This window comes from Bos indicus x Bos taurus, chromosome 28 (genome assembly GCF_003369695.1).
Source record: "Bos indicus x Bos taurus breed Angus x Brahman F1 hybrid chromosome 28, Bos_hybrid_MaternalHap_v2.0, whole genome shotgun sequence".
Classification (NCBI taxonomy): Eukaryota; Metazoa; Chordata; class Mammalia; order Artiodactyla; family Bovidae; genus Bos; species Bos indicus x Bos taurus.
In genome coordinates, this window is record NC_040103.1 from 35,684,001 (window position 1) to 35,710,251 (window position 26,251).

General features: G+C 41.7%; 1 protein-coding gene across 2 annotated transcripts; it reads right to left on the reverse strand.

Moving 5' to 3' along the window:
- Positions 1–1,497: 1,497 nt before the first annotated feature.
- On the reverse strand, positions 1,498–26,183 carry DYDC1 (DPY30 domain containing 1). 2 transcript variants are annotated; one of them, XM_027530422.1, is made up of 9 exons: positions 26,058–26,175; positions 22,955–23,430; positions 22,724–22,861; positions 22,466–22,635; positions 18,531–18,632; positions 10,283–10,375; positions 6,581–6,634; positions 5,655–5,756; positions 1,498–1,699 (listed from the first exon to the last, which is right to left on the reverse strand). In XM_027530422.1, the coding sequence occupies exons 4-9, from the start codon at positions 22,610–22,612 to the stop codon at positions 1,670–1,672; spliced, it is 528 nt and encodes a 175-aa protein (XP_027386223.1). In that variant the 5' UTR covers positions 22,613–22,635; positions 22,724–22,861; positions 22,955–23,430; positions 26,058–26,175; the 3' UTR covers positions 1,498–1,669. The 2 variants fall into 2 exon arrangements, with proteins under 2 accessions (XP_027386223.1, XP_027386224.1); XM_027530423.1 differs by lacking the exon at positions 22,955–23,430 and having other exon boundaries at positions 26,058–26,183.
- Positions 26,184–26,251: the final 68 nt, after the last annotated feature.

Sequence of the window (26,251 nt, forward strand, 5' to 3'; positions counted from 1 at the left end):
CTTCCCTGGCACCCTGATCACCAGCTGAATCCTCCTGAGGGCTCTCTCCCCAGACAAAGGTTGAACACCTTTCATCTCCTTTCTTATCCCATTCTACCTTCTTCCTCTTACACCAAGCTCTGGCTGGGGACTCTTCACACAAGACCACCCCCTAGCCCAGAGCCACAAAGCTTCACCTTGTGACTAACACTCTGGAGTGGTGACTAACACTCAGAAACTCTTGCTGCCAAATCCCAGGGCCAGACTGCACTCTTTGGGGAGTGGCATGGGCTGGCTGAATCCAAGGTGCCCTCTGAGCCTGTCTTTCCACACCTAGCCCTCCTTGATGGTGCTACACTGGTTGAGGCCGAGGCTTGAAGGACACTCTCCTGCTGCCTTCAACGCTTCTGCCTGGGTGCAGTGAACACAGGTCATCCACATGTGGGGGCAGAGTGCCTGGCAGCCTGATTGACAGAGAAGTTATCGATGGCTCTGGGGCACCTGGAACTTTTTTCTCAAAAAAAAATAGTACAGAACTGGACTTCCCTGGTGGTACAGTGGTTGAGAATTCACCTGCAGATGCAAAGGACACAGGTTTGATCTCTGGTCCAGGAAGATTGCACATGCTACAGGGCAGCTAAGCCCTGCACCACAACTACTGAAGCCCGTTCACTTAGAACCTGCACTCCTCCACAGGAGAAACCACGGCAGTGAGAAGCCCGCACACCACGATGGAAAGTGGCCCCGCTCACTACAACAGAAAGCCACCCGTGGGCAGCAATGAACACCCAGCGCAGCCCCAAAGTCTTTAAGTTTTTTAAAAAAGTATAGGACTGATATAACGTTTCTCTTCAATGAAATCTGTATTCTTTCCCATAATTTTTTTCCCTTTTTCTTTCCCCATTTAAACAATTAGGTTGTTCTCTTCTCATTGTGTCAGAAAAGGTAGATTATAATTAAAACTAGAATTTTTTTTTTTTTTAGAAGAAGCCTCTTCTTGGCATAAACATAGATCTGGAAAAATTTCTTATAAAAGCAAATTTCTCCCTAAAGTTCAAAGCTAGCCCTGAAACTTAAGAGGCCAAGAGTGCAGTCAGGGTTCACAGACCGCCCAGCACCCACTGAAGGAAGAGAGATCTTCCCTTCAACAGCAGCACATCATCCCTTTGCCCAAAGATTGTTCCAAAAGAAACAAAGCCTCCCTGTGCGGGGACTCGGCATCCCTCCCCACCCAGCCGCATCAATAAGCATGGCTTAAGTGGAGCTGCAAAGCATCATTTCCCAGCAAACTGGGGACGTCTTTGCAGTGCACTCCCAGGAGGACATCATCATATCTAAAGCATGTGGAATGTTCCTGAGCCCTATAGAGTGGCAGCCTCTTTCACTTCTCACAGACCAGTAACTTTCACCTCAGGCAATCTTGTTACACTCTTTTCAGCTGGTCTCCCACTCGCTCCTTTTGGTTGCTTTGGGAAAAGTTCTCTCCTGTTCTCTCAATGACGTCATACACGTAGCCAGTTACATTAAAAAAGCAATATTTTAAGGCCACACTTGAAACTCATTTATAAAGCTGTGGTTAGAGGGAGGAAAAGCAGAGTACAAGTTTGGAGGGAAAAAAATACAACCGGGGACCTCCTATTTTGAAACTTGAAACAAGAAGAAAAATGTATTGTTCTTAGGTTGGTTGAGTCTACAAATCTTGATCAATGTTTAATGCAACCTAAAAACAAAATGAAAAGTAAATATGCTTTAATACAATTATAAATTTTAATTAATTATTAATTATATGCTTTTGTATTAAAATTAATTGTAGCATATTATATTAAAATATGCTTTAATACAATTAGAAATTTTATTATTTTATTTTTACTTTAAATTTTTTTTTTTTTACTTTACAATATTGTATTGGTTTTGCCGTACATCAACATGAATCCGCCACGGGTGTACACGTGTTCCCAATCCTGAACCCCCTCCCACCTCCCCCCCTGTACCATCCCTCTGAGTCATCCCAGTGCACCAGCCCCAAGCATCCTGTATCCTGCATCAATTAGAAATTTTAATTAATACAATTAGAAATACAATTTTCCTTGGAAGAAAAGCTATGACCAACCTGCTGCTGCTGCTAAGTCACTTCAGTTGTGTCCGACTCTGTGCGACCTCATAGACGGCAGCCCATCAGGCTCCCCCATCCCTGGGATTCTCCAGGCAAGAACACTGGAGTGGGTTGCCATTTCCTTCTCCAATGCATGAAAGTGAAAAGTGAAAGTGAAGTCGCTCAGTTGTGTCCGATTCTTAGCGACCCCATGGACTGCAGCCTACCAGGCTCCTCCGTCCATGGGAGTTTCCAGGCAAGAGTACTGGAATGGGGTGCCATTGCCTTCTCCATGACCAACCTAGAGAGCATATTAAAAAACAGAGACATTACTTTGCCAAAAAAGGTCCATCTAGTCAAAGCTATGGTTTTTCCAGTAGTCGTGTATGGATGTAAGAGTGGGACTATAAAGAAAGCTGAGTGCTGAAGAATTGATGCTTTTGAACTGTGGTGTTGGAGAAGACTCTTGAGAGTCCCTTGGACTGCAAGGAGATCCAACCAGTCAATCCTAAAGAAAATCAGTCCTGAATATTCATTGGAAGGACTGACGCTGAAACTGAAACTCCAATACTCTGGCCACCTGATGCGAAGAATTGACTCATTAGAAAAGACCCTGAAGCTGGGAAAGATTGAAAGCAGGAGGAGAAGGGGACGACAGAGGATGAGATGATTGGATGGCATCACTGACTCGATGGACATGAGTTTGAGTAAGCTCTGGGAGTTGGTGATGGACACAGAAGCCTGGTGTGCTGCTGTCCATGGGATCACAAAGAGTCAGACACAACTGAGTAAGTGAACTAACTAAATACAATTAGAACTGTGAAATGTACAAGCTACACAAAATTAGAGCTTAGGTAATGTGACTATGTAAATGAAGTTTTTTGATAGTTTTGGATTATTTCACATAAAATCCAAATTCAACATAATAATAATTTAATTGTATTCTCAATGTATTTATTAACCCATCCTTTCTTCTACTTCTCTTGCTATTCTCTCTTATTGTTGTCTGTATCCTTCTTGCAGATCCTGTACCTATCCCTTAGATGTTGAAATTTCTCATGGTTTCACCCTGAAAGGGATTCCCAGGTGGTTCAATGTAAAAAATCCAACTGCCAATGCAAGAGATACAGTTTTGATTCCTGGGTTGGGAAGACCCCCTGGAGAAGGAAATGGCAACCCACTCCAGTATTCTTGCCTGGGAAATCCCCTGGACAGAGGAACCTGGTGGGCTACGGTCCATGAAGTCAAAAAAGAATTGGACATGACTTAGCAACTAAATACACACACACACACACACACACACACACACACACATACACACACACACACTTCACCCTGAGACCCCTCCTTCACATTCTGCATTCTCTCTTGAGCATCTGACTCACTCTCCTAGCTTCACTTAGTATATATGACTAAATTCCTCTCTCCTGCCTGGACTTCTCTCCTGTCCTCCAGACCCACCTGCCTATCTCAGAGTGGCCTGGAACTCAACATGTCCACAATAGAAGCCATTGTTTTCACAAAACCTTTCTTTTCATATGTTCCTCAATTCAACCAATGGTAAAGTTCAAAAAATGGTGACGAGTCTAGTTGCCCAAGGCAGAAATCTGGGCTTCATCCCTGATTTCTTTCTCTCCCTTATCCTCCCAGCTAATAGCGAATCCACTCAGCTGTCCCCATCTGTGCTGTGTGCATCCTGGTCCTATTCACTTTGCACCTGAATGACTATGATAATTTCCTAAGTTGTCTGCTGTTCCCACTCCCACCCACTCAGATCTTCTCTCCACCTTCTAAAAACACATATCTAATCCTCACATATACCCTTTGGATGACTTCTACTGCACCTAAGCCCAAAATCCCTAACATGACACACAGAGCCCAGTATGATCTTGCCTGTACCCACCTCTCCAACCTTCAAATCACTTCCTTCTCCTAGCTCCATGCAACTCAAACCAAAATATTGGACTATTCCAGTTCCTTGAAAGCATCTTGCTCTATCTGCTAGACTTATCTCAGGCTAATTCTTTAAATGTCATTTCCTGCATAAGACTCTCCCAGGCTAGGTCAGGTGTCCCTGCTCTGTCCTCTCAGTGAACTTTGCCCACCAGTCCATGGATCCCAAAGGCCAGAAACCCAATCTGTTTTGCTCTCTGGTATTTTCTAGCTCCCTGCATAGTACTGAACCAGAGCAGCCATTTAATAAAAATGTAGCCACTGATTAGAACCAAATCCACCCAGCTCCACTTTCTGAACAGCTCTTAAAACACCATATACTATTTTTGGTCATCAGTGCTATCTCTCCATAGATTACAACAGCCCTCTGGTGGGTCTTCTCAAATCTATCACTCCATTTTCTTCTACACGCTATAGCCAGATGGCCTTCCTAAGATGCAGCTCTGAGCATGTTGACCTCCACTGCCTTTAGGATAAAATATATATGTCTGAGCACAAATTCAGGTCCTTTAGTGGTCTGGCCCCTGATTTCTCCACTGTCCTAGCTCTGATCTCTCCCTGCCTCCCATTCCCTCTCTCTTCACCCTGAGTTGGGTCTTGATACTTTCTGTGCTCCCAGACTCCCACCCCACCACTGAGTGACAAGGCTGACTTTCTCCATGAAGCTTTCCCTGATCCAAGGTCTTCAGCCAGGCAGCTGTTCTACTTTGTCAGTGCCCACTGATGCAGGTGACTCAGTGCAGCCTCTTTCAGGGCAGTCCTGGGTTATAGCTGCTGATGGCATCAGATATCAACAGCTCCTCCTCTCGCTCTCAAAGCATGCTGCTTTGGAGGAGAAATTACCAGGCCACTCTAACACTGACAATTACTTGCTTGTCCGGTTGTTTGTTTCTTTCCTAGATAAGGTCAGAACGACCTGTTTTGGCCATAAAAGCACTGGGCACAATACGTGTGCACAGGAAACATGGTATGATTATTAAATAAGCCAAGGTACATAAATACTGTAAAAACACGCACTCTCATCAGGTTATCCACTTGGCTCCATGGTTTACTACTGGCCCCCAAAATTTAAAGATTATGTACTTTACCACATGATTTTATTTTATTTTTTTTTAGAATTTTCTTTAATTTTATTTTATTTTTAAACTTTACATAATTGTATTAGTTTTGCCACATATCAAAATGAATCCGCCACCGGTATACATGTGTTCCCCATCCTGAACCCTCCTCCCTCCCCATACCAACCATCCCTCTGGGTCATCCCAGTGCTCTAGCCCCAAGCATCCATTTTAAATATAGATTTTGAAATTTTCAAAGCCTCACTTCTGAACAACCGTATCACCCTCTGCACAGGAGGGCACACTGCTCACTCCACATTAACACCCAGCTACCTCCCCACCGGCGCCCACACTTCTGCGGGGAGCCAGACCAGTGCCTGCCCTCACTCTCAGGCCAGCAGCACACTGCACAGAACGCCAATTAGAAAAAAGTTGGCACTCAGAAAACGGATTTCTTTCTGTGAAGCAAAAGACTGATTTTGCCATCCAACCCTGGCCTGAGAGACACTGGGCTTTCCCAAGTAAAACAAGAAACTCTGCTTTTCACAAAACACTTTCCTAAGGATACTCACGTCAGAGAGCATTGGTTCGTCAAGTTCTTCCACTCTGCTCAAGTTTGGTGCCCCATATCGATCACTAATTTCAGCCAGCGTTTTGCCTGAGTCGGCTCCATCCTATAATCATATGATCATAAATGAATCATATAATTCATTTTCACTTTCAAATGACTTTGAGATTAATACATTAATTTGCTTTCAGTTCTACTAAGGCATTTCTGAATTATAACATCAAAATTCAACACTGTCAGTTAAGGGAATGAATCAATACCTGTTAATGACAAGAGAATTCTAAAAACAAATGCTAAAATGTGTTTTAAAAAAAATACATCAGAAAATTAAAACGTATCACTGCATGTAATCATATGGTCAATAATCTCATAATATTCTGGTTTCTAAAAATATAAAAACAAACTGAATATTCCAGTTTTACCCACTTTGAGATTTGGCTTTAAAGTACACCCTATTTGTGACTTGTTATTACTAGATTATGTATTTGAACCATCAGTTTTGATCATCTCCATATTAAAACTTTAGCTACGGGGCTTCCCTGGTGGCTCAGTGTTAAAGAAGTTGCCTATCAAAGCCAGAGACACGGGCTCGGGAGGATCCACACGCTGCAGGAGCAGTTAAGCCTGCGTGCCACAACCATCGAGCCTGGGCTCGAGTCTGGGAGCCGCAGCTACTGAGCCCACGCGCCCTACAGCTTGTGCCCCACAACAAGAGAAGCCGCCACAGTGAGGAGCCCGGGTGCCTCAACTAGAGAAGAGCACCCACTCACTGCACCTAGAGGAGAGCCTTGTGCAGCAAGAAGACCCAACACAGCCAAACACAGGTACATAAAATCGTTTTTAAAACGTGTCTACTAATGCATCAAAATTCAGCGTCACACTCCAGGATACTTATTCGTATCCCATAACAGAGTAACTTTTTGTTCTCACCTCTCCATGTAAAGTATCTTCCTTAGCCATATTTTCCATGCTCATTCTCAACTCCTATAATATATAAAAATGGAGAAAAATACTTTGAATATGCTTTTCATTTTGATTCCATGTTTAATTTTTAAGGCTTTTATTTTTACATTATGACCCATTTAACAGCAAAAATGCTGACCTTCTTAAAGGAGAAATCTGAATACAAAACTATAGATACAGTCTCATTTAATACTCTAATATACGTGACTACCATATTTTGTTGATAATTAAATAGAATGTTACCTGGTGGCTCAGATGGTAAAGCATTTGCCTACAGTGCAGGAGACCTGGATGCAATCCCTGGGTCAGGAAGATCCTCTGGAGAAGGAAATGGCAACCCACTCCAGTACTCTTGCCTGGAAAATCCCATGGACGGAGGACCGTAGTAGGCTACAGACCATGGGGTCGCAAAGAGTCGGACATGACTGAGCGACTTCACTTCAAGGAGAAGGCAATGGCAACCCACTCCAGTACTCCTGTGTGGCAAATCTCATGGACAGAGGAGCCTGGTAGGCTGCAGTCCATGGGGTTGTGAAGAGTCAGACACAACTGAGTGACTTCACTTTCACTTTTCACTTTCATGCATTGGAGAAGGAAATGGCAACCCACTCCAGTGTTCTTGCCTGGAGAATCCCAGGGACAGAGGAGCCTGGTAGGAGGCCGTCTATGGGGTCACACAGAGTCGGACACGACTGAAGTGACTTAGCAACAGCAGCAGCAGAATGTTTTAAAAAATGAAATAGGCTGAAACACTAACCCTGAAGCCAAATTACTAACAAAAGTGAAAAGTGACAAAATAAAAATTTTAATAAACGCTTAGAATAAGAGATTTTGAAAGAACTTTCAGTTAAATAGAATTTTATACATAGTAGAAAAGAAGCAAATATTTCTAAAGCAATTAGTCTGGCCCAAGGCACTACCTAATACATGTGACCTCGCCACAGCACCTGGGCAATGCCCTCTATAAAGCACTCTGAACACATAGGACACTGCTTTCTGAATGTGAAAACACAATCTTCTAATCAAACCAAACCTTGCTGTGGCCTCTATCTTTTCATTCTAAGGCAGCAAGCTAACTTAACTGCTCTTGAGCTGATTCACTTCAGCTGTCCAAAGGTGAGTCATCATCTCGTGACCATTTATATAATGGCCCTGATGATTAGGGACACGTGGTACATGAGAGTCCCTTGGACTACAAGGAGATCCAACTAGTCAATCCTAAAGGAAATCAGGCCTGAATATTCATTGGAAGGACTGATACTAAAGCTGAAACTCCAATATTCTGGCCACCTGATGCGAAGAACTGACTCACTGGAAAAGACCCTGATGCTGGGAAAGATTGAAGGCAGGAGGAAAAGAGGACGACAGAGGATCAGATGATTAGATGGCATCACCGACTTGATGGATGTGAGTTTGAGCAAGCTCTGGTAGTTGGTGATGGACACGGAAGCCTGGCGTGCTGCAGTCCATGGGGTTGCAAAGAGTCGGACACGACTGAGCGACTGGACTGAACTAAATGGTACACATGGGCTTTCCAGGTGGCGCCAGTGGTAAAAAACCCAACCTGCCAATGCAGGAGACGTAAGAGACACATGTGATCCCTGGGTTGGGAAGATCGCCTGGAGGAAGGCATGGCGACCCACTTCAGTATTCTTGCTGGGATAATCCCATGGACAGAGGAGCCTCGTGGGCTACAGTCCATAGGGTTGCAAGGAGTCAGACACAACTGAAGCAACTTAGCACCATATGCTTTTCTCCAGATCACTCCCTTCTCCTGCACACATCTTTTCCCACAACTTCGTGGTTCTGATGGAAAAATCCATGTTCTCATAGGACTCTGTTCCCCAACCAAGGGATGGATACTTGACACAAATTCATCCAGTCAGAATCCTTCCCAAGATTCTTTTCTTAACTGAAACCTAAAAGAAAGGAATCCATTCCTTTCAGATGGTAGGAGCCACAGCATTATAAGACCCAGGAACCATTAAGGACCATGATGATCCCTACCCATGTGCAGCAAACCAGGCCACAGTGAGAGACAACAGCAGAGGTGTGAGCCCTGGCAGCACTGACTCTCTTGCTCCCAGAGGTCTGGAAGACCCAGCTCAACCAAAGCCCTTCACAGCTTAGCTGTAAAACACTTGCTTCAACCCAGGATCGTTCCAATAAATTTCCTTTTGCAAATGATAGTTTGAGTCATGTCTCTGAAGCCACAAGAAGGCCAGACAAAAAGACTTGGATGAATCTGCCTCTGAGCAAGGCAGTATGTTGCAGGGAAGAAAGGGGTGATAAGCCAGTAGGAATATGGATTATTAATGTTACTGCAGCTCTGGACACTCAGTCTGATAATGCCCAGAAAGTAAGTAACATGAACTGGGACCCTTTGGAGCCAATCCCTCTTATAAATCACAGACTTTCTATATCATTCAGCTATAACTATCAGGGCATCTCAATAAAACACACTTTCAATTATTTTATCATTTTGATCACTATCTTCTTGATGTATTCTGAGTTTTCTTCTTTTATTTGCGATCACTGAATCTTAACTGAAGTGGAAGGGTGTGCGTATTTATATGTGTGTGTGTATGCATGGATATCCATGTATCCTACCCTCATTCAGACAAAGATAACATCAGCATCTGTGTTTTTAAAACTCTGTATGGGTATTTGATTTTATCCTTATAAAATCTCATCTTTTTGACTCACAAAAGTAGTCTTCCAACACTTGGACTACAATAGGCCTAAATGATTTCACTTTGTAAAGAACAATTCTTATTCATCTCTTTTAGAATGATAAGCATTGTACATTGATGGGAAAAAATAGTAAATTAATTAAATCTCATTTTTTTAAAATTTTAACTTACCCTTTAACTTACTTTTTAAAATTGCTTTAAACAATGATACTCTCATCTAAGCCATTAATAAATATATTCTACAAAACCTGCTTCTATTTTAAATTTTTTCAATTTTAATCATGGAATAAGTAGAGGAATAACATTTGAGTAACAACTGATAGTTGTAAGCATACAATATGAAATATCCAGTTAAAAAGTGTAACTCAGTCATGCAAAAGTTTGGTATATACAACATATACTTTTTGGATACAAGGAAACATTGACCAAGCAGGAAGCTTGACATAAAACAGACACAGTCAAGGGAGATGGACTTTTTTGGCTTAAGTTACTGAAAATTTTAAAGACATGAAAAATCCAAATAAGAACATATTTTAAAATGTAAGTTATTGTTGACAATACAGCCAGTGTGAAGAAAAGAGACACACTATTGTCTCAGAGATCAGAATACCCCCAATACTACAAAGAACTTTGCCTTCAGTATCAGCTACCATAATTAGGAGCCACTATCTCTTGACTAAAATGTTGACCATGTCAATATTAGAGGACGCCACTGCTCACAAAGCAGTTGCACATACATAATCTTATTTGATCCTTACAACCGCCCAGTGAGATATTGCCAATAACATTATACTGTTATCCCTATTTTTCTAAAAGGTAAACTGAAGCTGAAAAGGGCTATAGGATTTGCTTAAGTCACACAAATAATATGCGGCAGGCCTGTAGACTGTGACTCCCCTGCCATAACAACCGCAAGTAACAGTCAGGATTCTAAGAGGTTTTCAATAAAATAAACATTTATAAAACTTTAATTTACCTTCTCAAATTGTTCTTGAGCTCTCTCCAGTTCTTCTATTCTCTGTCTCTCTTTTTCTTGCTCTTCCAACTCCAGCTGGAATTCCAGCTGTTGCTGAATATTAAGATATAAATAAGTCATATTAGAGTTTACCGCAAGGAATTCACTCGATTACTCTGAAGTATCCCAGGATAATTAAGGTTACACCCACCTAAATTTCAGAAACATAAGAGAATAAATGATCACAGGCTTCCAGTACTTTAGCTTTTACAAATATTTCCTGATGTACAAAATTTAAAAGGAAGCTTCCTTAATTGCTAATTTTAGAAAAGAAGTATTTGTACAAAATTAAATCATTTTCCCTATTCTTCTAGAAGCTACAAATGAGACTGCAGTGATTTTTCTCAGATAAAATTTCTTTAAGAACAGATAGATCTTCAGATAGCCAAAATCTGGTTGTAAAATAATAGAGAACATTTTAAGTATATCACCTGAACCCAGAGATAATCAACAACATATCTGGTCCCATCTCAACATATATCCTAGCTCCAGGAGAACAGAAGTCCACAGACTAAATTCCTCTGGCCAAACCTGACCCAACTCCTGTTTTTTTATAGTCCACAAGTGAAGAAAGTTTTTTATACATTTTTATGGTTGAATAATACCAAATGAATAATATTTTATCATATGAAAATTATATGAAGTCCAAATGTCAGTGTCTATAAATAAAACTTTCTTGACACACTGCCATGCTCATGCTCACTCACTCATTCACTATGACTGCTTCTGCCCCATGACAGCAGAGCCACGTATGTGCAACAGAGGCAGCAGGTGGTGCTCTCACTGCCTTGCACTTCTGCTCAGCACAGTACATACAAGCTCACTGATACATCAGAACTCACAGTGCTTGGACTGCCATAGTATCACCGGGCTATTTTTTTAACCAGTGCATTATCCATCAAGAAAAGAAGCGAATTTTGAATGCTGCTCTTTTAAGACAAAGAAAAATGTGGGTTATTTTACTATCAAATTATTCAACAGCAAAGGATGTTTCTCATTCAATGACACTGTACTAAAAGAATACACTAAATGTCAATATTATCAGAGTAAGCACTCATCACAATGGTCTCAACTCGCATGAACACAAAGGTTGGAAATATTAGATAATTTAAAACAAAATTATTTCACCAGAACAGAATTTCTTCACAAAAATTAAAACTGAAAAGGAGGCTGCAATGAAAGTGAGCTCCCAAGTGGCTCCTCTGTTAGCCAAGCAAAGAAACGCATTCATCAATGGTGATTTAATCAAAACAAGTTTGATTTCAGGGTCTAAAAAAAAAAAAAAATAAGGTTATTAGCCTTTTGGTGAGAACAGTTGCTCAGAGTGGATGACATGAGGAGCAACTTCAAAGGCCAATTAAAGACAAGGGAAATATTGATCTTCCTTGCCCTTGATGAGCAGACAAATGCTCTCAGCACTGCTTAGCTACTGTTTATCAAAGGAGTTGATGCTGAGTTTGCAGTGACTGAAAAATCAACCACCATGAGCAATCTTCCTGGGACAGTACTATAGGCAAGAACATCTTCAGACATTGAGGAACATTAATTCAGTACAACCAGATATGAAATCTGCTAAGATGTGTAACAACCTGCCAAAAAAAAGTGTGTGTGGAACAGAAAAAGGCCTAATTGGACAAATTTACAAAGTTTGTGAAACATAGTGTTTAAAGCCTATGAGTTTTCACTGTATGATTCAATAGCAGCTACTCTTCAGGAAATATTTGACTCTATCATGTGTTAGAGTTCCAGATGAACTTCCAGATATTCAAGCTGGATTAAGAAAAGGCAGAAGAACCAAACTGCCAAATCCGTTGGATCATCAAAAAAGCAAGAGAGTTCCAGAAAAACATCTACTTCTGCTTTACTGATTATGCCAAAACCTTTGACTGTGTAGATCACAACAAACTATGGAAAATTCTTAAAGAGCACCAAAGAATTGATGCTTTTGAACTGTGGCATTGGAGAAGACTCTTGAGAGTCTCTTGGATAGCAAGGAGATCAAACCAGTCAATCTTAAAGGAAATCAGTCCTGAATATTCATTGGAAGGACTGATGCTGAAGCTGAAGCTCCAATACTTTGGCCACCTGATGTGAAGAACTGACTCATTGGAAAAGACCCTGATGCTGGGAAAGATTGAAGGCGGGAGGAGAAGGGGACGACAGAGGATGAGATGGTTGGATGGCATCATCCAATTGGATGGATGGGAGTTTGAACAAGCTCTGGGAGTTGGTGGATGGACAGGGAAGCCTGGTGTTCTGCAGTCCATGGGGTCGCAAAGAGTCGGACACGGCTGAGCAACTGAACTGAACTGATCATGTGTTATTGAGCCAGCAATGCTGAAACTGAGACCCCCTAAAGTTGAGTTCCTGTACTGAGTTTATGATTACTCTCCCTATCCAAAACTTTATTCCCTTTTTTGTCCTCTCTGACCTCAATTCTGTGCTAACACTATAATCAACCAGAGTCAGATGACTAAAATTGCTATTGTCAGTAACATCGTTAATGCTCTAAAATTGCTATTTTATCATTAATGTACAAATTCAGATCATTTCTCTAGGAGAAGATGAGCTAACTGACCCACTGAGCCATGGACCACCTGGGCAGAGAACTGTAAATGGGCAACACCCTGACTTCCAAAGGAGTCAATGCTGAGTTCAAAACGACTGAAAAATCAATCGCTGACTGAAAAAAAGCAATGATTAAGAAATATCACAGAAGTACTGAAGCAACATGGATAGTCCTAGAGATTATCATACTAAGTATAAGTCAGAGGAAGACAAATATATCACACTTGTACATGGAAACTGAAAAATAGTACAAATGAACTTAACATAAAAAACAGAAACAAGCTCACAGAGATAGAAAGCAAACTTATGATTACCAAAGGTAGGGGGAATTGGAGTAGGGGTTAACAGATGCACACTGCCATATATAAAATAAACAAGGATACTGTATGCCACAGAGAACTATATTTAATATCTTGTAATAAACTATAATGAAACTATAATGAAATAGAAAAAGTATCTATCAATATATGTATAACCAAATCACTTTGTTATATACATGAAACTAACACAGTATTGTAAATCAACTATACTTCAATTTAAAAAATAGAAATGTCACCAGATTAATCCCAGCCTCTTTACTTTTCCCCTTTAAGAAAATCACTCACTCAAACACTAAGTGAGAGTGGATATGCAGTTTGTCTCCTACTCCCTTGCTTGTTACCCTGCAGTAAACTCTGTACCTGCCTTCAACACAAGCCAGTGTCAACAGATTCTGCTTTACTGTGCATTGGATGAACAGATTTGAGTTTGGTTCAGTAACAGTGTCAACAGTGACCTTCATTTACCCTTATGAATTTAACCATCATCTGTTCTATGAATTTTCATAAGAAATAGAAGCTGGGGACTTCCCCGGTGGTTCAGTGGCTAAGACTCCATGCTCCCAATACAGGGCCTGGATTCAATTCCTGGTCAGGGAACTCCAGGTCACACGCCACAACTGATAGAACTCACAAGCCTCAGCTAAAGGTCCTGCACACCACAATTAAGACCCAGCACAGCCGAATAAATAAATAAAATGTTTACAAAGACCATATATTTTTTTTTAAAAAAAGAAATAGAAGTTGAACATATCCTTACATGCTCTACCACTCGATAGTTTCATGCCTAATAGCTTTGTTGTGAATTTTTGAGCTCAGGGACAAGACTGAGGTATGTCTGAATGAGAAGGCCATTTTCAACCACAATTATCAAACATTAAATAACTTTGGAAATTAGCTTCTGCTGTAGACTAAACAATTTTTAATCAATTCAGTCTAAAAGTATAAGGCAAAATAGCACTTATATGTAAAACTTAACACTTCAGTAAAATCATTTCAACAAAAGCTAATACTGTCTGAACCACGTCAAGCTGCTGTATACACTCCCAGTGCTGTCAGAAATGAGATTTCCATTCCCATACAAATTTGTGCCAGATACATTTTCCAAGTTCAAACTGTAGTTTCCGAGTGTGTTTAGGCCTGATGTAAGTGCAAAAGAAATTCCCACATTTCAAAATCCATTTTCAGTGGATTTCAAACTGTAACTGAGAAGCTTTCACCAACCTTCAACTGGAAGGGATTAATTTACCAGGTAGAGACACGCTAAAAGACAAATATAAAGAGGAAAATTGAGCAGACTTCTACAAGTGCCTTCCAAGAGATCGATACGCTGAATATTATAGGCACAGGGACTAATTATCAATAGTTGGTAGGACCTATGAGTGAAAAGATATTTTCATAGATGAAATACATAAAATCTCATTACAGATCAGCATCAACAGAAACATTTCCATCCATTTTGATGAGAGGGAACATTATCTTTGAAGTCCAACTAGGTGAACTCTTACCTTTAAAGGGGGAGTGTAATTCTTCTCAATAGTAAGCCCACGTTACAGAAAAAAATTGTATTTTTAAAATTTTTTTATTTCATTGATAAAACATTTGTAGACATTTCTCTCTTGCTATGGCTACATAACATACCATAATCCCCACACAATATCCTCAGTTTTGCCTCTTAGCCTGAAAATATCCACCTTTACAGGAAGAGTTTGTTAACCTCATTAGAAAATAATTTCTTACCATCATTCCAGTGCCACCCCATAAACAGGATAATAGAAGCTCATTCCATTAAGAGAATTTTAAAACTATATTAAGGATTTTTAAAAATACATTTTTTACAAACAAAGAGATAATAAACAGTGATTAATAGTTATTCACAAAGGGCTGTTAATCAATTTCTTCGTATTCTTATGTCATCCCCACTAAAATAAAAGTGATGGGCTAGCTAGCTGAAATGCAGGAATGTTATCATTCAATCATTTCAGACATCAGTACAGAAAGTGAAATAACTCTAATCAGTCAATAATAATGCAAAATGCAGTTGTTAAATACCAACCACACTGATCAACATAACCAGTTTCTTAACATTTTCAGGAAATGTTTGAAACTCAACTGCTTTCTTCACATGTGCCCAAAAACCATTAGCAAAACATTCAAACAAATATAAAAGCTATCACTTCTAAAATGAACTCTTAAGTAAAAAACACCAATAAAAATGTTTCCCTGTTCACAAGGACCTCAGCTTGCTGAAGAGTGTCTAAAATTTCAAAGAATTTCAAGTCAGCTATACTATGAGGACACTTGCTTTTGCAACTAAAAGGCAGGTGACCAGAGTCCTGACCTCCAGTTTATTTGACTCAAAGGGCACAGAGAGCCTCTCTGATTTTTCTTCACCTTAGCCTCACTCTGTTTTAAGTGCTTCTCTGCTGGTCCATCTCTCCACACATCACTTCTCCTCTTCTCATCTCTCTGCCCATCAATCCACTTCTTTAACCAGCCACTGTGCCTTCTGCAGGATATCACCGTATCTTCCACCCAATACAATGCTTAGGGTTCGATGCACAGTGGGTGGCTTCATACTGATACAGCCAGAGCAAAGTTTCTAGTATTGTCAAACTTTATTGAAGTAATGTAAAGAAAATAAGTCTTTATCTTCTTGTGGGGTATCTTCTTGTGGGGTATCTCCACAGCTGTGATCTAATTGTCTTAGGGAAGGAGAACTGCTAAGAAGTTCCCTTTATTCAGATAGACAGGGGACAGATGCAGCACCAGGAGCTGGAAGAGGCAGGGCAGATGCCCACTCAAAGTTGGGGAGACTGCAGCAGACATTTGCCCATTTGGATGGGCATTTGACATCCAACACTTTGTAACCTCCCCACAAAAATAAGCCCAATGATTGAAAAATGAAGACTCAGAAGCATTAAAGGCCTCTACAGCCATATCCATCTAAGGTGCCTAGGATGTTTTACCAAGTATTGAGGATGGGAGACGAGATAGAGAAGCTATTTTCCATGTCTACATTTTCCTTTTTATCCACACACCCAAATAATCCCTTCTTAAAATATGTAAACTGGAGTTGAGTCTCTAGAGTTAGGTACTATATAGTAGAAGTATAGATCAGATCAGATCAGTCGCTCAGTCGTGTCCGACTCTGCGACCCCATGAATCGCAGCACGCCAGGCCTCCCTGTCCATCACCAACTCCTAGAGTTCACTCAGACTCACGTCCATCGAGTCAGTGATGCCATCCAGCCATCTCATCCTCTGTCGTCCCCTTCTCCTCTTGCCCCCAATCCCTCCCAGCATCAGAGTCTTTTCCAATGAGTCAACTCTTCACATGAGGTGGCCAAAGTACTGGAGTTTCAGCTTCAGCATCATTCCTTCCAAAGAAATCCCAGGGCTGATCTCCTTCAGAATGGACTGGTTGGATCTCTTTGCAGTCCAAGGGACTCTTAAGAGTCTTCTCCAACACCACAGTTCAAAAGCATCAATTCTTCGGTGCTCAGCCTTCTTCACAGTCCAACTCTCACATCCATACACGACCACAGGAAAAACCATAGCCTTGACTAGACGAACCTTTGTTGGCAAAGTAATGTCTCTGCTTTTGAATATGCTATGTAGGTTGGCCATAACCTTCCTTCCAAGGAGTAAGCGTCTTTTAATTTCATGGCTGCAGTCACCATCTGTAGTGATTTTGGAGCCCAGAAAAATAAAGTCTGACACTGTTTCCACTGTTTCCCCATCTATTTCCCATGAAGTGATGGGACTGGATGCCATGATCTTCATTTTCTGAATGTTGAGCTTTAAGCCAACTTTTTCACTCTCCACTTTCACTTTCATCAAGAGGCTTTTGAGTTCCTCTTCACTTTCTGCCATAAAGGTGGTGTCATCTGCATATCTGAGGTTATTGACATTTCTCCGAGCAATCTTGATTCCAGCTTGTGTTTCTTCCAGTCCAGTGTTTCTCATGATGTACTCTGCATAGAAGTTAAATAAACAGGGTGACAATATACAGCCTTGATGTACTCCTTTTCCTATTTGGAACCAGTCTGTTGTTCCATGTCCAGTGTATAAGGGTGACTCAAATTTGGTTTAGAAGTGCTCCATAAATTAAATTAGTCCAGAAGTCACTCTAGGACTTTCTTCTATCTGGTTTATAGTTTATAACCCACCTCTTCAACCACTCCCATACCAACATCCTTAGCTCCCCAATCCTACTAACCCAAACTCACTTCAGTCTGTCTGTCTCCTCCACATCTTTACCAGTATACCTAGGTCTAAGTGGAGAAAATCACATAATAAGAAAATCAAACCAAAAGGCCCCATTATGACTGGTTGGACTCAGGGAATTCAGTGCTACCAAGTTGACCAAGGAACTTGAGTTCCTTGGTCAACTCTAGTTCTCCAAAGTCACCATTTCAAACCTTCACCACTCTGCCATCATCTCCTACCTTAGCACGTCATTCTGGGTAGATGATTATGGTCCCTGCTTTATAAAAAATAAACAGTCACACAGAAACTGCTTTCATCTTTGCTCCACAAAACCTACACACATGTATTTAATGCCGTTTTCTCCTCTTCCTTTGAATCAAAGGACACTTTCACCTGCCTAATCTTCATTCCAGAGACAGTTTCCTCTGGTCTCCAAGAAAAGCTGACCCCAGTAACCATCCCCTTCATTTCTTTATATCAACCACTCCCCTTCCACTCTGTTCCTTAAAGCAAACAAACAAAAGAAAGCCCCTTCCCTGAAAATCTCCTTGAAAGCACTACACCTACACACCATCTCCATGTCCCCTGCTTTCCCCAGCCCACACAGGTGCTCCCACCTAGATCACCAGTGGCCTTAAGTGAGCACTTGGCAATTCTGTTCTCACCTGACCAACCACAGACATGGCTGACCACTCAGGTCTCACTGAGATGCTGTCCCCGTGGCATCTGTGAAAGCAGACTCTGGGTTTTCCCCCTACTTCACACTGCTTCTTCCCCAGTAAGGAAGCCACATACAGGGACTTCCCTGGTGGTCCAGTAACTAAGACTCCATGCTCCCCATACAAGAACTAGATCCCGCATGTCACAACCAAGAGTCTGCATGTCTCCAACGAAGATCCCCCATGCCAGCAACCAAGACCTGGTGCAGCCAAGTAAAATAAATACAAATAAGTATTAAACAAAAGAAACCACGTAACAGACATAACACTGAAGATATAAGAAAGGCAATCTAAGCAACCAGAGGTGAGGAGTTTTCTGCACCTTCGTGTGGGGGCACCACACCAAGGGTGCCACCGCTGGGGCTCCTGGCACCACTGAACTCTCTGGTCTCACCTGCTGGAAGAGAAGCTCCTCTGCTCTAAGTCTCTCCATCATCTCCTGCTCCATCAAAGCTACTTCTCTTTCATGCTCCAGTTGGGCCATTTCCTCTTGTCTCTCGCATGATTTAAAGAAAAGCATCACATTACTAATTACAGATAAAACAATTTGTAAAACACAATTTTGAAAGCATCTTAACTGCCACCAATAGGGAAAGGAGAGCAAATTATAGTCTATCCACTAGGAAACTATATAATTGGGGAAAATGTATTATTTCAACAAAGAGCATAAAATTAAAGTTACACATTGAATGTTGTTCACAATTGTGTAAAAAAAAAAAACAAAAACAACTCCAGACAGTATGTAGAAAAAAGATTAGACTACCTAAAAATACCTAAAAATCTAAATAGAGGTCTTTGTTTTCTTCTACTTTTTCATGTTGCCCAGTTTTGTATAATAAACATACTATTTTTATAATAAAAAGAAATGATAATATTGAACTTCTTTTAAAAAGCAAAGACAGTGGGCCAATTATTTCACTCATATAATTTTATAACAGACGATCCAAAATGGAACAGGATAAAAAGCCTATTAATAAACCCAAACATCTTTGGTCAATTAATCTATGACAAAAGAAGAAAGAATATACAATGGAGAAAAAACAGTCTCTTCAATAAATGATGCTGTGAAAACCGGACAATTATATGTAAAAGGATGAAATCAGAACATTCTCTAGTACCCTACACAAAAATAAACCCCAAATGGATTAAAGCCCTAAATGTAAGACTGGATACTATAAAACTCCTAGAACAAAACATAGGCAGGACACTCTTTGACCTAAATTGCAGTGATATCTTTTTTGACCCATCTCCTAGAGTAATGGAAATAAAAATAAACAAATGGGACCTAATTAAACTTAAAAGCTTTTGCACAGCAAAGGAAACCATAAACAAAATTAAAAGACAACCTACAGAATGGGAAAAAATATTTGCAGATGATGCTGCCAACAAGGAAATTAATCTCCAAAATATACAAGCAGCTCATATAGCTGAATATCAAAACAAACAAACAACTCAATCAAAAAATGGGCAGAAATTCTAAATAGACTTATCTTCAAAGAAGACATAGAGATGGCCAAAATATATAGGAAAAGATGCTAAACATCACTATTAGAGAAATGCAAAACAAAACTACAATGAGCTATCACCTCACACCAGTTTGAATGGCCAGCATCAAAAAGTTTACAAATAATAAATGTTGGAGGTGATATGGAGTAAAAGGAACCCTTCCCTACACTGTTGGTGGGAATGTAAACTGGTACAATCACCATGGAGAAAAGTATGGAGGTTCCTTAAAACATGAAAAATAGAACCTACATGATCCTTCAATTTCACTCCTGGACATATATCTGGAGAAAACTCTAATTCAAAAAGACACATGCATCCCAATGTTCACTTAAGCACTATTTACAATAGTCAAGACATGGAAGCAACCTAACAGTCCAGTGATAGTTAAATGGATAAAAAAAAATGTGGTACATATATACAAAGGCATGCTGCTGCTGCTGCTGCTGTTGCTAAGTCGCTTCAGTCGTGTCCGACTCTGTGCGACCCCATAGACAGCAGCCCACCAGGCTCCCCAATCCCTGGGATTCTCCAGGCAAGAACACTGGAGTGGGTTGCCATTGCCTTCTCCAATGCATGAAACTGAAAAGTGAAAGTGAAGTCGCTCAGTTGTGTCTGACTCTTAGCGACCCCATGGACTGCAGCCTACCAGGCTCCTCCATCCATGGGATTTTTCCAGGCAAGAGTACCAGAGGGGGTGCCATCGCCTTCTCAGACAAAGGCATACTCAGTTCAGTTCAGTTGCTCAGTAGTGTCCGACTCTGCGACCCCATGAATCGCAGCATGCCAGGCCTCCCTGTCCATCACCGACTCCCAGAGTTCACTGAGACTCATGTCCATCGAGTCAGTGATGCCATCCAGCCATCTCATCCTCTGTCGTCCCCTTCTCCTCCTGTACCCAATCCCTCCCAGGATCAGAGTCTTTTCCAATGAGTCAACTCTTCGCATGAGGTGGCCAAAGTATTGGAGTTTCAGCTTTAGCATCATTCCTTCCAAAGAAATCCCAGGACTGATCTCCTTTAGGATGGACTGGTTGGATCTCCTTGCAGTCCAAGGGACTCTCCAACACCACAGTTCAAAAGCATCAATTCTTCGGTGCTCAGCTTTCTTCACAGTCCAACTCTCACATCCATACACGACCACAGGAAAAACCATGGCCTTGACTGGACGGACCTTTGTTGGCAAAGTAATGTCTCTGCTTTTGAATATGCTATCTAGGTTGGTCATAACTTTCCTTCCAAGGAGTAAGCGTCTTTTAATTTCATGGCTGCAGTCACCATCTGCAGTGATTTTGGAGCCCAAAACAATAAAGTCTGACACTGTTTCCACTGTTTCCCCATCTATTTCCCATGAAGTGATGGGACCAGATGCCATGATCTTCGTTTTCTGAATGTTGAGTTTTAAGCCAACTTTTTCACTCTCCTCTTTCACCTTCATCAAGAGGCTTTTTAGTTCCTCTTCACTTTCTGCAATAAGGGTGGTGTCCTCTGCATATCTGAGGTTAGTGATATTTCTCCCAGCAATCTTGATTCCAGCTTGTGCTTCTTCCAGCCCAGCATTTCCCATGATGTACTCTGCATAGAAGTTAAATAAGCAGGGTGACAATATACAGCCTTGACGTACTCCTTTTCCTATTTGGAACCAGTCTGTTGTTCCATGTCCAGTTCTAACTGTTGCTTCCTGATCTGCATACAGATTTCTCAAGAGGCAGGTCAGGTGGTCTGGTATTCCCATCTCTTTCAGGATTTTCCACAGTTTATTGTGATCCACACAAAGGCTTTGGCATAGTCAATAAAGCATAAATAGATGTTTTTCTGGACCTCTCTTGCTTTTTCCATGATCCAGCAGATGTTGGCAATTTGATCTCTGGTTCCTCTGCCTTTTCTAAAACCAGCTTGAACATCTGGAAGTTAATGGTTCACGTATTGCTGAAGCCTGGCTTAGAGAATTTTGAGCATTACTTCACTAGTGTGTGAGATGAGTGCAATTGTGCAGTAGTTTGAGCATTCTTTGGCATTACCTTTCTTTGGGATTGGAATAAAAACTGACCTTTTCCAGTCCTGTGGCCACTGCTGAGTTTTCCAAATTTGCTGGCATATTGAGTGCTGGCATATTGACCCCATAGATGGCAGCCCACCAGGCTCCCCCGTCCCTGGGATTCTCCAGGCAAGAACACTGGAGTGGGTTGCCATTGTCTTCTCCAATGCATGAAAGTGAAAAGTGAAAGTGAAGTCGCTCAGTCGTGTCCGACTCTTCACGACCCCATGGACTGCAGCCTACCAGGCTCCTCCGTCCATGGGATTTTCCAGGCAAGAGTACTGGAGTGGGGTGCCATCACCTTCTTAGACAAAGGCATACTACTCAGCCACAAAAAAAGAATGCCATTTGCAGCAACATGGATGGACCTAGAGATTATCATACTAAGTAAGTCACACAAAGACAAGTGTTATACAATACCACTTACATGCGAAATCTAAAAAATGATACACACAGACTTATTTACAAAACAGGAACAGACACAAAGACATAGAAAACAAAGCTACGGTTACCAAAAGGGAAAGGTTCGGGGAGAGGGGAGGGATAAATTAGGAATCTGGAAGTAATGTATACACCCTACTATGTATTAGTAAAGAAGGACCTACTGTACAGCGCAGAGAACTAGACTGACTATTTAGTAATAATCTATATGGAAAAAGAATCTAAAAAATATATATGTACATAATACATACATAGATCTGAGTCACTTTACTGTACACCTAAAACTAATATTGTAAACCAACTATTCTTTGATAAATAATAACTTTTTAAAACTATACCCATATTTACCTGTTTCTCCATGGTCACATTTTTCTTATACTTATAAATCCACAGTGCTAAATATTCTATTGGATCCACTGGACGCATCCTTGCCAGTTCTGCAAGACCTTCAGTTAGACATGTTCCAAGAAATTTATGAAGATACGCTGACTCCATTTCTAATTGCTAAATAAAAACTTCTAAAAGATAAACGTTTTGCATTAGTGCAGGAAATTTTCAATGAAGGCACAGTCAAGGCAGAGTCCAGTGAGGCCAACAAAGCCTTACCTTCTGTCACCAGCCATGGGCACCTGCCATCAGCACATTAGGGCACAAGCAAGCTGGCTCCAGGATGCTTCTAGCAGTTTCCAAAATGGCTCCACAAGAGTTGCCACAACTAGAATAGTTTCCAAATCCTGAAGGACCCTGGAGTCCAAGGGTCAGAGAAGGGTTACTTTCATTATTGTGAGATGTCCATATGACAAGAGATGCATGTCTTACTAAATCCTCACAGCATACCTGAACGTGGTATCCTTAGCCCCACTGTGCAGATGAGGATGACCAGGCACAAAGAGTGTAAGCAAACAGCCCAGGATCACACAGGTTGTGCATGATGGAGAGGGAATTATAGCCAACTCTTGATTCCAGAACTGTTATCCTACATGACTTAAGATGTTCGTTGCAAGCCATGAGAGTTATTTCTTGAAAATATCACAATCGTCCACCTCAAATTTTTTAAAACTCCAAATATCTCAAGGCCAAAGAATTAAAAAAAAAAAAAATCCAACCTTCCAAGAATAGCATATGAAGTTCCTTGTGCTTTGGCTCCACTTTTCTTTCCAGGCTCACTTCCAGATATCAGTTCTGGCTCCTGGGCTTTAACTGCACAGAAGATCTTGCCATCCTGCTGCTCATGTCTTGCATGTTCCCATCTCCATGACTTTTGCATGTGATGGCACCCTCAATCCCCCTCAGTTTGGAAAATACTTCCTCACCTGAAAGACATCAATCCCCTCTCATTTCTCCCTGCTGTGGCTCATATAACTGTCTCCCAGGCAATGCAAAGACGGTCCTCCTTCCCCAAGCAGCTCACACAGCATTTGTCACACTACCTGAGCACTCTCTGTGTATGCATGTGTCTGTCCTCCCACAAAAGGACAAGTTTCTCTAGCTCCTCAAAAAGTATGGCTCACTCACACTGTGGACACAGCTGGCCCTCCATGGGCAAGTGAATGAGTTTCTCCACTCTCTCAGTAATGTCCCAATTTACTAATGAATCTGGACAAGAATAATCTTAGACAAGAAAGGAAGGAAGAATAAAAGAAAGAGGGAGGGTGGGAGGAATGCAGTAACCATTCTGTCTCAGGTGCTTTAAAAACAGTGATCACCTTTGAATTACCCATATGGAATTCAGATTCCTCTGAGAATCTGATGAAATGTATTCATTATTCAAAAAACACACACTGAGTATCTGTTATATTCAGACATGAGCAATTTCAGGGGACAGAATGCGTGTCTAGACCTGTCCCTAAACAACTGCACCTAACATTCTGCACAAAATTGTAGAAACAATGACCCCTTGATTTCCATTCATAGATCTCAAACCTACTCTCTCTCTCATTGATAGGAGTACAAAATGGCATAACACCATGGAGAAGGATTTGTAAATATCTTGAAAATTACATATGTATTTACCATTGGACTCATCAATTTCACATCTGGGATCCTATCTTACAAAAATATGAAGTGATATTATTACTGAGATCCAAGTCCATATGCCTGTCACACAGTGAGGCCAAAACAATACCAAAGCGTCAGAGTTTGGAACAGAGAAAGGTTTATTGCAGGGCCATGCAAGGAACTGGGTGGCTCATGCCTTAAAAACCCCAAAGTCCCCAAAAGCTCTCAGCCAAGCCCCTTTCTAGGAAAGATGAGAGAGGAGTGGAGTTAGTTGTTGCAAACTTCTTGGTATCAGATCATGGTCAGGTAACGGTGTTCCTGTAAATGTTCTGCCCAAAAGTTGCAGGGTGTGGGGAGGAACAGGTTCCACAGGCAGCCACTGCTAGTAGGAATGGGGGAGAGGTTCACCGCTGCCTCAACCCAGGGCTAAGGCCAAGGGGTGGCCCTGGCAAGGGCACTGAAACTTTGCAGGACAGAGCCCCCGGCCTGTTCCCTGGGCCCTCCAGCCCGCCCATTGGCCCGAGGCCAGGTAAACTGGAGGGCTCCATGGAGAAAGCCTGGATCCGCCTCTTACCGCACTCTGCACCTGAGGACCACCACTCCACAGAGCTCTACTCCACCAACAGATCCTCGGCTGTGCTCCAGAGTAACGGTAGCTGACAGTTGGCTGCTTGTGGGTGAAGCCCACTGCAGCAACAACCAATGGTTAAGCAGGACCACTAACGGTCACTCACTGATGGTTGGTTGGTTGGTTATGGGCGGGCCCACTGCCTGTACTGACTAATGGCTGAGCCGAACCAATGCCTGCTAAGGGGTGTCCAGAGCAACTGCTGCATTCTAAGGGCTGAGCTCCCTACGCTCTGTTACAATACATACACAGAGTTGTTTTGCACTATCACTAACAATAACCAAATTGGGAATCCATCGTTAAGGTACAGCCACACAATGAGTTATTGTGCAAATAAAAAGAGAATGAGGAAGGTCTCCAAAACCAGGAGTGAGGACATACTGTGAAGGCGTGGCGTGGTGGGCGGGGGGGAGGCGAGGTAGGGATGCAATATGCAGAAATTGCATCTAGTATGCCCTCTTTGGTATTAACAACTGCTATGGGGAAAAGAATGTGTGCTTGTGTATCCACATTGTCATAAAGACAAACCAAAACCCGGCACAAATTTAATGCCCTACCTAGCTGGCACTGGCATCTTACCCACACAGAGAAAAGAATGATTATAACTGAGTATGGAACACAGTATCCTAATTGCACTTCTTCAATGGGATAATACTCTAAAGACAAAAATAACTACACTGACATCTCAATTCCATTTGAAACACACTAGCAATTTAAAGGACTTTTTCCTGGTGGCTCAGGCAGTGAAGAATCTGCCTGCAGTGCAGGAAATCTGGAACAAATTCCTGCTGCAACTCCAGAAAGCTAACACAAGAGAAGACGACCATAGTCTCGGTAAGGAGAATCGGCTGCATCGTCTCAACAGAACCCAAAGTTACTTCGTTTGGCTTGCTTCCTCTCCACGAAACAGCAAAAATACGCAGCCTGTTGTAAGGCATATTTTTCAGACACACCAACAGGCATCTTGGCTCAACATAAGAAAGCCCATTTCCACAGAAACAGCTGCCTTAAGCCTGGCGAAGCTGTCCGAAGAAACAGAGGTTCCTCGCTCACGTTTGGGATAAAGCCGGCCGAGTGGGAGAGGAAGGGATGGAATACGGTGGCCAGTTAAATTTAAAATTTCGGATAAACAAGAAACGATTTTGTATTATACACTTTACTATACTTGTACTAAACAGTGATTTCTTATTTCTCTGAAATTCAAATTTAACTGGGTACCCCGAATTTTACCTGACCTGGATTCCGAGAGCTTCGGTAGCTTTTCTATCCCAGACCCGCCTCCCCTGCCCCTCCAAAAGGCGCGGCGCTGCTCACCAGTGAGGAGGAGGAGAAGGACTCAGCCACAGAGGTGCCGCCCTGCGCTGAGCTATTCCTCTCTCGCACCACTGGTAAGGTCCAAGGGCCAAAGCTGCCTCTGCCGGCTGGAACCCAGCCCAGCACCGGAAGCTGTTCTTCCCAAAAGGCATTCTAGAGGCTGGCGCCTGACGCATGCGCCTACCTACCTGCAG

Excerpts from the sequence above, each read along its gene's own strand:
- DYDC1 (XM_027530423.1), bottom strand. The coding sequence starts at position 22,612 with ATGGAGTCAGCGTATCTTCATAAATTTCTTGGAACATGTCTAACTGAA. Across the intron at positions 5,757-6,580 it reads AAGATACTTTACATGGAGAG|GATGGAGCCGACTCAGGCAA; the intron begins GTGAGAACAAAA and ends ATATGATTATAG. Across the intron at positions 1,700-5,654 it reads ACGAACCAATGCTCTCTGAC|GTTGCATTAAACATTGATCA; the intron begins GTGAGTATCCTT and ends TTTTGTTTTTAG.